Source organism: Centrocercus urophasianus, unplaced genomic scaffold (genome assembly GCF_019232065.1).
Source record: "Centrocercus urophasianus isolate 14NV4802_14NV808 unplaced genomic scaffold, USGS_Curo_1.0 seq_33, whole genome shotgun sequence".
Classification (NCBI taxonomy): Eukaryota; Metazoa; Chordata; class Aves; order Galliformes; family Phasianidae; genus Centrocercus; species Centrocercus urophasianus.
This window is the reverse complement of record NW_024884900.1, coordinates 5,802,448-5,815,433: the sequence shown is the minus strand read 5'-3', so window position 1 is coordinate 5,815,433 and position 12,986 is coordinate 5,802,448. Positions and strand designations below refer to the sequence as shown.

Here is a 12,986-nt window from a genome sequence, read left to right as displayed (position 1 = left end):
ATGAAAATATGTTCCCTTCGGCCTGACAGCAAAATGTGCTGTTCTCACTTAGGCAGATGAGTGCGGGAGCACTGGTGGCATGTGTCATCTTCCTCATTATCATCAGATCTCCTGTTCAGGCGTGCTGTGAGAAAGCGTGACAAGTCATGATTGATCGGCGTGTTTGGCCACACCAGGCCGTACGTCGGTGCTGACAGTTGTATACAAAAGAAAAATGCATCAACAAGGTGCTGTAAGCTGGTGGGTAGCACGAGCTTCACAGCACAGAGTGGTCTGGACCTGTTCCCAGATGTGCTGCTGCTGAGTCCGTAGGACTTTAAAGAGAAGCTGCGAGCCTGTTTGGAGCAGCACTGAAAATCAAATCATGTGCCTGTTCCATTCCTTCAACAGTAACCTTCTTAGCTTTCATGCATGAAGTACTCCTAAAACATTTGCAGGACGTCACCAAAAAATGCAGTTTAGGAGTTCTCCTAGGGAACAGAATCTTCCTGTTCTGCAGCTCATGTGTTACCACTAATTGAGAGACTTTTCCTCTTCTTCAGGCCATACGATTTTGTTTATCTCCTTTATTCTCCTCCCTCTTCTTTTTACACTGAAGAGCCTTCATACAGAAGCAGTTCCACACCTCGGACCATCTAGCTGTTCTGTAACATTAGTTTTTCCTTAAAGAACATTTTTTCAGGGAGGGACAGATTAGGACACATTAGTCTTGCTGTCTCTTGGGAATGTGGTTGCAGTGATGCTTCCTTTGGGATTCAGCTCAACACTCACTTTCCAGAGATGGCTGCTACAACAGAATCTGGCTTTTTGCCTACCAGGTGGGAAGTCAGCAGTAGCATTTATTTGCCACAGCAGAAGAAACTTCAAAAAAAAGTCCTCAGCAGGCAAAGGAGTAATTCACTTCAAAATAGAAATAAATAGGTATAAGGGATTTTGCTGTGTTTGCAAACTTGTTCCAGAATTCTGCTTTGCATCTATACCAACTGCAGAGCTCTGGGAACAGCAAAAATAAGAATATACCTTGAATTAAGACTTGCATTAGTGAAGCCCTGTAATCAGAGTCTGATGCTCTGTTGTCTTAGGAGCTGCAAAAGAGAGCAGGAGGTGGGAATTGCTATCCATCTTCACATGGGGGCACTGGCACAGAGATCTCTGATATTTTGAGTTACACTGATGAACGCCAACAGAATGTGTTGTTGTCAAGGACAGCACCATAGGGATTTAATAGATTTAATACTAAGTTAATCTGGAGCCAGATGAGATTCCAGGAGCAATGCATGGGGTGTGAATTCCACAGACTTTGAACCTGTGTTCTATAGGATTGTGGTCAGGTATTCAGTGAGCATGTTGTCATTCTCTGTCCTGCTGGAGCTGAGGTATTTCAAAACCTGTGCAGGCAGGAAGCTCTTACTCTTTCCTCTCCTGACTTGGGAAATGTCACAGATGCAGCATGTTCTGTATCTCTGTCCATGCAGGGAGGTTATGGGTGTGAAGAGCACGTGAAAATTGATGTTCCAGAATGCACGCAACTGGTGGTAGTAGAAAATTAATGCTAGCACCTGTGGTCTTCTGTTAGGTGAAAAATATTCTCTTAGGGAAAATTACAGACCCTCTAAATCCTTCAGAAGTGTGGAGTCAGCAAGTAGTGCTGAAATACTCTCTTGCATTTCAAGTAAGTCAATAATATCATTAGCTTCAAAAGCAGTACTCAGTTGTGTTTGCATTCATTGCATTTTCTTTCCATCACGTGCTGCCTTTGGAGGCAAGATGAGCAATAAACTGAAAATTCTTAGAGCCATCTGTGGGACGGAGTTTCACTTGTGATTTGCCAGGACCCTTAGCAGATCTTCTTGGTAAAAACCAAAAGTGAAAGATAAAGTTCTGCTGGTCTGTGCTCTCATCTCTTATCAGAGGTCATGGTGGTTCCCTCTTGGTTGCAAACTGGGACCTGACCAGTGGTCATAAGCTTTCCTGCTGGTGGCCTAGGCAGTGTTTGGGGGATTATTACATGCTTCCAGTAACAGGAGGCACGGGGTGGAACACCAGGCCGTTTCAGCCACGTGTGGAGTGCATTAATTCCCTTGAAATGCACTGCTTGCCTTGTCACTATTCATGTTCTGAAATCGATTTTTTGAATAAAAAATAAGACAGAAGTCAGACTAGCTGTTAGACTGACAGCCTGTCACAAGGCTGTGCTTCCCCGGAGGGATTTCAGAACGACGGACTTTCATCTTGCTTTCTCCTTGGTGGCTGTTTTTCCCCCGATTTTTTCCTCATTACTTTTATGTTTAAACAAATTGTGTCTCATTTTTAGAGAAGTCTGAATTCTTTGGTATTTATAAGCTATTTTCCTTTGGATCTACTAGAAACGTATTCATAGTTTTAAAATCATCCCTTTTGTGGTCCAGCGTATTGTAAATGTTCATGTTCCTGATGTCAGACTTCCAGTGAGAATGAGAGACTGCAGAGCCTTTCATCTCTGTCCATGAAACTGCATTCAGTGCTGTAAAAATATGGCACGAAATTATGAATGTAACTTGATTTAAAATCATAAAGAAAAAATTCTTAGGTTGTTTTTCACCAATCGTATTATTACCAATTGATTATCATCTACAAAAAAACATTACATCTCTGCTTTGTTCCGCAGTGCCTGCTGTGGTTATTAGAAGGGCTGGCTGGTAAAATAAACGGGCTGGTTGGAAAGCAGGTCAGGCTGGATGGAGCTCTGAGCACCTGCTGGAGCTGTGGGTGTCCCTGCGCAGTGCGGGGGGTCGGGCCAGGTGATCACAGAGTTCCCTTCCAGCTCAGCAATTCCCTGGTGGTGTACAGGTCGTTCTCAGTGACCAGGCACTGGGCAGGTGACCTGCAGAGCTGCTGCGCTGAAAGCTGTGGGTTCCACCAACCTCCCTCCCACTGCGCTTTGCAAGAGCTGCATGTTGCAGCCTGGGTCCCTCCTTGCACAGCAGCCTTAGAAGTGGGTGTGTGGCCGGGGATGAATGAAATTAAGAACATCTTGACGATATGTTTTTCCCAATTTTGCCAGTCTTTTGAATTGGAGCGTGCAGCCCTCCCACCGCCCCGGCTGTCCTGCAGCCGACACACATGGGTTGCTGCTGTTGGCTCTCTGGGAAGGAGCCTGCTGCGTGGCAGCTCTCACCCCTTTTGTCTGTCCCCCCAGGTCTCGCATCCGCCGGGAGCTGTTCATCGAGGAGATCCAAGCGGGAAGCCAGAGCCAGGCCGGGTCGAGCGATTCTCCTTCGGCACGAAGCAGCAGAGCAGCCCACAGCTCGGAGGGAGACAGCTGCGACGGCGTGGACGCGGAGGGCCCACCTGAAGGAAAGCCGAGCGGCGCGGAGGCGGACGAGTACAGCAATGCAACCACAAAGTCTCAGGGAGGGCAAGCGGAGTCGGCTCTGGAGGCGGGGGAAGAGGCAGCGCCGGGCGCCCGGCCCACGGAGCGAGCGGAGCCGCTGCTCATGGCGGCCGAGGGCCTGGAGGACACCGACGACGAGGGCAGGCCCAGAGCGCCGCGCCAGGGCTCTCCGGCCGGGTGTCAGCATGCGGGAGAAGCTCCGGAGACGCCGCCCGGCTCCGCCACGGAAGGGGATGCCTCTACCTCAGCTGCCTCCACCTCAGTCCTTACAGGGGAGAGCTCCTACAAGTCAAAGGAGAGTTCAGAGAAAAGCTCCAGCGTGCCAAGTACGAGTTCGACGCCGGGCGCAGGCTCGCAGAAAGCCAACTCTCTGCAGAGCTTGTTCAGCTTCTCCGAGGCAGCGAGCTCCAGGAGCACACGAGACAGCTCCTTGAGGAAAAAGAAAGCCGCAAACTTGAACAACATAATCCACCGCTTGGAGAAGGCCGCCAGCCGGGAGGAGGCTGCCGAGTGGGAGTTTTGAGATTAAAACTCGCCCAACTCTGGAGAGCTGGGAAGTGAAACTGGACCTCTACTGGTTTTATTGTGTTGCGCACTTATCCGCCCTGCGGGCCACAGGGCAAAAACGCCATAGGCCAAGGTGCATATAGAAAACAAAAGGAGCGTTAAGCCCAATTTATGTTCGTGTTTTCGAGGAAGAAAACTGAAATGTGTAGTCGAGCTTTTTTGTACCCTGAAGTGTTTTTATTATTGCCCTAAGTGATTTCCACGGTTTCTGGAATAACTCATACAGCTTTGCCTTGTGCCCTCCTCTTTGGTGTGGGCTTTAAAAAAAAAAAAAAAGAAAAAAAAGAAAAAAAACGTTTTAAAAAAAAAAAAAATCGAACCCACGTATTAAAAGGGGGCTTTTTATCTGCCATCTAATGGCTACAGAGCGATAATACACTATTATCTTCTTAAACCAGGAAAAAAGGGGAGATTTTTCAAAAAAAAAAAGAAAAAAAAAAGAAAGTTTTTTGTAGCTGTTCAGTTGCCACTAAGAGATTGCACAGTCAACCGACTCTAAACACACTAGTTTGGATTCCTACGTATTTTCAAGAAAAGAAAAGAATCTTGTTGTTTGAAACTTTGAATTAAAAAGAAAAAAACACATTTACTCCACATATTTTTTAACAAAACAGAAAAAAAAAAGTCACATCAGGAAAATATCTTAATTTGTGGTAGCTGACTTAGTGTTTTCTTGTAAGTGAAATAGAATATTGACACGTAGTGCACATTGTTTCATAGCTTTAACTGATTCTGGTCTTTTGCAGACCAGAATTTGTTTAATACACTCCATTTTAGGCCAAATCAGGACAAAAAAAAAAAAATCTGAATCTAGGTATTTTATAATCTGCTTTTTAACCTCTAACCACAGAGCACGCTGATCAGACCTCATATCTGGGAGGTTTGGGAGACAACTTAGAAACAGCATGTACTTGATCATTTCACTTGGGTCGTAGCGTACAGGATTTCCTTTCAGCCAAGTCAGATTGCTCAGAAAACGTTGGCCAGTAACATTTCAGCCTGCTTCTTCGGGGACACGCTCCGTGACCCGAGCTGTTCACCTTACCTGGAACCGAGGGAAGCGTAGTTCATGTGTACGACTGCTGTCACACCACTAAGGGGACGGGAGCTGCCTCAGATGGAGAAGTTTTCCTGCTGTAGGTGGCCATTTACTGACTCTCTTCCCACCGCAAGCACTGATTTTAAATGTTTTAGTTGTGGGAAGCTTGTTTTTACGTGGAGGAATAGTACATGGCAATGACCAGACAGGCTCTTAGCAGGGCCGAAGGAGCCCAAACTCCAAACCAAAACGTTGATGCTCTCCAGTCCCAGTCTCGCCCGTTCTGCCCCGCAGAAATGCAGCCTTTCGCCATTATTTTATGCACAGGTTAGGGCTGATCAAAGTACAAATCAAATTCTAACTTGTCTCTAACTCCTCCTGTTGTCTATATGTATATGCGTGAGCATAGAGGTGCGTGGAAGGATGTGTGTGCGTGAGTGTGTGCGTGCAATTTTATACGTCTGTGTATTTTCTTACGTACTTGTGCACACATAGAGTGCATTACTGCCACCTTTTTTCAATAAGCTGTTTTATCAGTTATGGCTTCTACAAGTTTGCTAATTTAGACTCCTTTATTGCCATATCTTTAAAACTAACAATAGATGATTTCGGAATATATATATATATATAAATATATATATATATAATTTTTTTTTGCTTATTTATAGGTGCTGTATTTTATTATCTGATTGTTAGGAAGGGATGAAAGGGGGCAAATATTCTTTAGAGGGATAGACTGCCGGCAGTATTGGGTATAATTTACAAGATGTAGTTGTCATACTGTATATTATTGATTGAAGACTTTTTGACCGTATTGTGTATCATTGAACTTTTGTCTTAGGTCAGCATCTTTTTGATGACACTTTAATGGTGCATTCATTACTTCTTAAGTTTAATTAATATTACTTTTCTGATTTTGGGGGAGGGAGGGACGGGGAGAGGAGTTCCGACTTTAAAGGTATGTTCCCAATATTACACCTCAGTGTGCTTGTATTAATTCATTAGTAGGATTTTTGACTGTAAGATGTGAAACCACATTTCTTGCATGATGTTTTAGAACGTATGTATTTCATTTACAGTCTCTTAACATGCAACAGCAGCACGTAGTGCAAGTGTCACAAATTGAGAATCAGTACACTAAAACCAATCCTTTTCATGATCGAGGGAAGAAGGCTCTAGGAGGCTGAAAGGCAGGGACTCGTTTCCTATTTCTACTGCTAGCTGTTTCAGGATACCTCCTTGGGTAGCTGGGGACTTGTGATGCAGAACTCAAACTGAGGAACAGAGAGAGCAACTGCCCCTTTCTGTGATGAGCTGAGGAGATGGTTTGTAATACAAACAGCGGCGTGTGACAGTGCTGGCAGCTCCAGCTTCTTGCCCGAGCACAGTTAGCCCCCAGGAAAGGCCAGCGAGGGGAGGAACGTGGTGAAGCAGAGCCGTACCTCTCTGTACCTGTGCAGGTTTGACTTACAAAGCACAGCTCCGTCTGTCCATGCACGTCCTGGTAGAAGTACACATACCTTACTACGAGTCACAACCAGGTGTGTCTTCAGCCGCGGAGCAAAGCTTCTGACAGGAAGACACACGTATTTTCTTCTTTTTTTTTTTTATTGTTGTTGTTGTTGTTTGGTTCAGGTTGGGTTTTTTAATTAATTCTGGGCAATCCGTTTGCCAGTCTGGTTCTGCTGTCCTTGTCTGCTGATTGGAGATCCAGGTGCTTGATGCAGCCAAGCGGTTACTCGGCTTTCTCGATAGGGAGGGTTTTGTTCTGTTTGATTTTTTTTTTTTAAATTAATATTCCCCAAACTGTTCTTGTGCCTGTGTCTCTATAATTGCATTCCATAAAGCTTACTGAGAGCTCTTGCTGCATCATCCGACAGCAGAACTGTATTCACAGGTTGAACACAAATGCAGCATTTAAGGTCAATCTCTCTTCTTAATAAGCAATACGTAAGTGCCTTGAAACTTGTATCTTTTATTTTCCTGTTCGTTTTTTGGTTGCTTTTCAGACTCCCACTAGTTCTTTAGGGTTCTTCAGTGTCAGCCCGATTTTTAATGCTATGATGGTTTCTAAAAGCATATCTGTAGCTTGCCCTAGAGGAAATGTTTCTTTTATAACACTAACTGTTAATTCTGAGCTCCATTATTACATTTGAATCATGTAATTTCGCTGGATAAAGACAGCATTCCTAAGTCAGAAGTCACTCCATCCTGCCAAGGGTTGTCACTGGTATCTATTGAAAAATTAATCAAATAAAAATGCTGTCAGTATTTCCGATATTTTTGGCACTTTATTAATGACTTAGCTCCTTTTGTTGTTTCGTATGTAATGATCTGCAATGAATGTGGATTTGCCTGCTGAGATGCTCTGGGGTGCCCCGGCCGGGCGTCACTGCGGTCCCTTTGTGACCAGGTTGTGTAGGGGCACGGCAGACCCACGCCGCCCGGCCGCGCTCATAGAGCACAAGTGATGTGCCCAGCTTTTGGTTCCCTGCTTTTAGCCAACATTGCAGCTGCTTTTCTGTTCCGGTGGAAAGTAAAATGGATCAGCTTGAACTACTGCTGAGATTCTCTTGTTGGAGATGAGCCACCTACTGGCTTTCCAAACAGTCCCATACCTCCCTGGTTTGGAGACTAAACTTCAGCAGCACTGAAAGGTGTTAGCTATATTTCTTATCTAGTGTGGCACTTGAAGGTAACGCTTCTAGGACAATGTATATTGGGGTTGGTTTTTTACTTGATGAACAGCAGAGCATAAAAAAGCTGTAGGAGAGGACATGCCAAAGAGTAGCACTGGGGCTTTTGTGTTCTTCAGTCACAATAAGGCGAGAGGAGGCACTTAGGGACATGGGGTGGGGGCTGTCCCATGGCACGATGGCTTTGTAGAGCACGGAGCCTGGGGACGGGGCTCTCGCTGCCCACGTTTCTTACCCAGCGGATGAAAGCACAGACTGCAGGAGACCTGCAGTCCCACAGTCTGGTTTTATCTGGGGGTTCTTTAAAAATACTTTTATTTTCTCTTTCCGTTTCCAATTCCGTGTTGTTACGAAGCTGTGGGTGAAGGGCCCGGGCTCTTGTATCCAAAATAGCTTTCCACTGCAGCGAAACTTGTTGTTTTTCTCTCTGGATGGCTGGGGAAGGAGGAAGGTCCATTACTTTGCTTAGATGAAAGCTAGGAAAGAGTATTGCTTGGAGAGGGGTCATGCATGGGATTGTCAGTATGCTTCCGGCTTTGAGGATACAGACTTCAGGCTGTAATTGGCAGAAATATCTCTAATTAAAGTTGCTGTTGATGCTGTAAAATATGACCATTTTATTTATTCATCTGAAAAATGTCTACAAGTAGAGCCACTCCTTAAAGGAACTTCTGTCAGTGCATTCTGTCCGTGCTGTGAATTAGTGAATCCTTTAGTAAGAGCTCCTTGCTGCAATAAGAAAATCTTACCGTACAGTTAAAGAGAAGAAGATACACGTGCCTTTCTCATGAGGTGAAAGATCCTTGCATTGTTTCTAACTTGTTCATGTGGGAATGGTGAAGAGAAGGGGCTTAATGAACATGGCAGAATTCTATGCAATATTCTCTGTGCAGTTACTGAAGAGTGGCTGTTTTTCAGCTGTTTAATTGGAGAAATAGCGAGCTAACAAGAGCATCGCTCTGGCGGCAGCTCCAACTATGGAGGTGATACATTTACGTAAAGTAGGGCTGAGGGAAACCTGAAAAAATTCTTTGGTTTTGAACATTTCTTTGCACTTAAATCCAAACCAGTTTATTTGAACTGAAATCATAGAGTCTTGGAACATCCTGAGTTGGAAGGGACCCCCAGGGATCATCGAGTCCAACTCCGAAACGCTGCAGTGAGGCAGAGCAGTGCCTTTAGCAAGGTGCAGAGAGAGCAGTACTCTCACTTAGGGATCTGTTGTGTGCACATGGAGGGCACTGTTTTTGCTTCCTTTGTGTCTTTCTAACACAAATCTTAAGCGCTCTCTTATTACTTCTTCATCAGTGTACGTATCCTGGAATGTTTCCTGTCTTGGAGCTGCTGTGTGGCTGAGCCCTGTGCTGAGTGCTCCTTGGGGCTATCAGAAACATGGGAGGAAGAGAGAAGTTGGTTCTTCGGTGGGGGAACTTGATTTCACAAGCTGCTTACATCTCTTAGCGCTCAGTGTGGCTCACATGGATGGAATGCCAGTTCAGCTCACCCATATGTTGCCTGCTGCGTCCCCCTTGCACTTTCTGCTGCCCCACTGTTGGAACATCAGCATTTTCTTCCTTTGCGTTGCATATACAATCAGCTTTTTCTTTCTTTTTTAAATAGAGAATTTAAAGATTCTGTTTGAGCAAAGTATTTTTTTTTTCCAGCTGTTTAAAAATCTTGCCAGATGGTTTTAAATTGCAATCACTGGCTTTTAAAGCACAAAATCTTGTTTTCTGACACTCAGCTTTCTTAGTTGAAGAAGTGACCGAGTGGTCCGTGTCTCTTTCCCTGTATGCATTTGAGCTTTGACATGTAGAAATATTATTTCATGAATTAATTCTTTCCTCCCCATCCCTTTTGCAGGATGTATTGAGTATGCCATATGTAAAATATAGGTAATAATGATCTTTAAAGCGAGACAAGCCCTTTGTGCTATGCCTAGGGAGTGATCTGTCCTACATGACCAGGTCATGTCCTATACCCTGCCCTGTGAATATGCAAGGATATCGAGTTTCTCTGCTCCAAAGGTGAGGTTTATCCTTTTGGAGAAGGTTAGCATTAGGCTGTGCACTTGAGTTTCCAAAAAAGCCTTAAAAACAGGTGTGTGAGTGGCGCCATCTCCTCCTCAGGGATGATTTCCCCCAGGTCGAGCAGTTCTGTGGTGTGTGTGATGCAGTTGCTGGATGGAAGCTCGTTTCCCAGCAGGAGGAAGTCATTCATTGCAGCGTTAGCAGTGAGAGCCTCTGGTGCAGCCGAAGACCCAGCCGGGCTGCACGCCTGCTTTCCCCAAACCCCCCACGTGGCAGCCCTGCCTGCCCAGGGAAGTTTGCGTTTCTGCAGCTGTTTTGTGAATGAAATTTAAATAAGATCTGACGCCCGGTTGTTGGTTTTTCGTTGCTGGTCACAGATGCTCAGGCACAAAAGTGCTTTAAAATGAAACGTCTGCTTTTTAAAAATTAATGAGATTATTGTATTTTCCCTTGTCCAGCTATTCCACAAAGGACAGTTTCTGCCATCGTTCACGCTTGCTTTATTCATGTTGATGCCAGGAGAGGAGTTTTGTCACAGTTCTGTAGATTAGGTAACACTAAAGCTGTTGGTTTTATGGCACTGCTTCTGTTTGTTGAAACAGCCGTGTACAGGTTAAATTCTTAACCACAGCAAAACAGAGCAGGATGCAGTGGGTGCCTGCAGCCCCCGTGACGTCACGTCTTTGAGTTTTGTTCATAGAGCTACTTGAATGACGTGGTACAGAACTCATCCAAAGACCCATGGGAGTGGAGAGGGCCAGGAATTCCTGCTTGTGGGTGACGGAGCTGCTGGTGACGTGGTTACTGTGTGATGTGTAGTGATGTTCATAGCAGCACAGCCCTCTGTTGGTAACAAGAAGAGCAGTGTTGAGTTGCATTGCCGTCTTCCGTCTATGCGGGTAATGAATACACATTTTTAGGAGTTCAGTGACTACATGTCCATGTTTCCATAGGGGGAAAACCCCTCTGTATGTGTAGCATTTTCATGCTTGGCATCAGTAGAACTGCTGCAGCCAGATATGTGAAGTCATTTGGGGCACAGGTGAGCGGAGGCAGAAAACCGATCTGTATTATAATGCATAGGATGCTGTTTTCCCATTAGTCAGACATGTTTCATGCTGTAAATGCAGAATTATCTACTGGAGAGGTCAGATTTCTGCGGGTTTAGCTAACCTGGTAGGGGAAAGATCATGTTCAGAATACATAAAAATAATGCCAAGGGTCTCAGATGTGCCAGAGCTGGGTGGTTCAAAATCAGGAGTCAATCCATCTCTGCAAAATCCCCCTTTAGTACAGCCTGCAGGAAATTCATATGCTGGACACTTGCACAAGTCATGTGTATTTTTCTGTATCTGTGTACAGTGGGAAGGTGAAGAGTTTTGCCATGTATTTAGACAACTGCAAAAACAGCCAGTATGTCCATGAAGCCGAGTAACAAATACGAGCACACGGCTCGTTCTTGCTCTCTCTGAGCTGAATATTCAAATACTCTTTGGAATGAACCTGAAATTCTCTTGCACCGTCCCTCCCAGAGGCACACGTCTGTGTTTGGAAGAGAAGTAAAACTTGGCACTTGACTTGCTCTGAAGTACAATCTATCCCCAAGCAACGAAAATTTTCCCTACAATCACTCCCTCAGTCAGACTCCCCTGGCTTTTGTTAGCTTCCCTTAGAACCCTCCTACCACTTTGACGTATGATCGATGTGAGTAAATTATTACTAGCTTTAAAAGTGTTTCCAAAGTACCTGGTTACCTCGGGATGCTTGCACTGCTGCACAGCGGTACCCGAGCTCCGGCTCGAGGGGCAGCATGCGGGCGGTCGGCATGGTCACCTCTGTGTCCTGTTGTCCTCCATCAGGGCTTCCAGTTCCTTCCACCTGCAGGGAGTGGGGATGAGAAGAGTTTAGTTTAGTTTGGAATGCTTTGTTTGGATTCTGTAGGCGTATCGTCTGGATTCTGTACGCTACCACATTTCCCATTGAGTTTTCAGTTCTTGCTACTTTCCTAAAATTCTCTCTTGAACAAACTTTCTATACTTGGAAAGCTATGTGCCTTATTTTCTAAATCTCTTCGTGGAGAATAATCTAAAGCACAGTGATCTCGATTGCAGCATTCGCAGCCTCCTGCTTGTCGTTTAGTGCGGGAAGGGAAACGCCAACCGAGGAGCGATTCACGGCCCAGCACTCCTTGTCCCCCTGCTGATGAGTTGTCCCCTTGCTGATGAGCACTTCAAGCACTGTGCATTACGTCTTTGTGCAATAGAAATTCTCATTGTGCATCTGGAGGTCGTTGGCCCATCCAATGAGCGCAGGCGAGCGGTAGCGTAGAGAACTCAGGTTCCCAAAACAAGCCTGCCTGGGTTGGCTCTGGCAGCGCGGTTGGTTGTGGGCTTGGAAATAAAGGTTGTAAGGCAAAACATGACTGGTTTGTGCTCGCAGGCTGCCAGCGTTCAGGAGCTGCTCCCGGGCTCCGGCCGTTGCTGCTGGTGCCGTGTTGGTGCCATTGGCCATCCTTACTGGTTGGCAGCAGCGAGGCACTGCAGTGCATCCCAATCCTAACCCGGCTGTCACAGACAGGCTTCCACCCCCCAGCATCCTCAGCCCTTAGCAGCACTCGCGTGTCATTCTCCAAGCTTGCTCTCTCTACATCATAAGGTAAAATACATAGAGGTGGTTTGCTGTCAGGAAAACAACCGAGTATTTCCTATTTATGAGATTGATTTTATCAGTTTCTTTGCTGAGGTTTGTTTTTATTTGATACAAACGCAACAGGAGCATGCATATCCTGCAGGCAGACGTTGGATGGAGCGGGGTGCTGTCAGCTTGGTTGAGTATCCATATCATTGTGCCCCTGTTGTGTTTCCTAGAGCAATCATTTTTTTTTAAAGATATTTTATCTAAATGCCTAATAAATAATATTATTTAAATAGTTTTAAAGTAATTTAGGACTGAGAATAAGAAGCCTCTGTTGTGAGAGAAGAGACTTAAAATATACAGAGAGAAAATCCCCTTAGCCTCCTAGAGCCTCTACTGAGAATGTCATGAAGACGCAGTGCCCCTTGTCAGAGCACGCTGCCATCTCCTCCAGTGTTGATGTAAAATGAGAGACTGGTTTCCCGTGACGTTCATCTTTGTTGGCATACGTTTGAATTTCTGAATTCAGAGCTGGTTTTCTTCTCATCCGAAGTTGGTCGAGGTTTAAAACAACAACAAAACAAACGGCCAGGTCGCGTGGTGCGCTGATCTTTGTGCCGTGCGCTGATCTTTGTGCCGTGCGCTGA

At 45.3% G+C, this 12,986-nt stretch overlaps 1 protein-coding gene across 1 annotated transcript in view; it reads left to right on the top strand.

Annotated features, from left to right (window-relative positions):
• The window catches only part of CUX1 (cut like homeobox 1), a 177,916-nt gene extending 164,936 nt beyond the window's left edge, over nt 1-12,980 (top strand). The window contains exon 24 of the mRNA XM_042830406.1: nt 3,179-12,980. Coding sequence (XP_042686340.1) covers nt 3,179-3,896 — 718 coding nt within the window. The 3' untranslated portion in view covers nt 3,897-12,980. The remainder of the gene's footprint in view (nt 1-3,178) is intronic.
• The last annotated feature ends 6 nt before the right edge of the window (nt 12,981-12,986 follow it).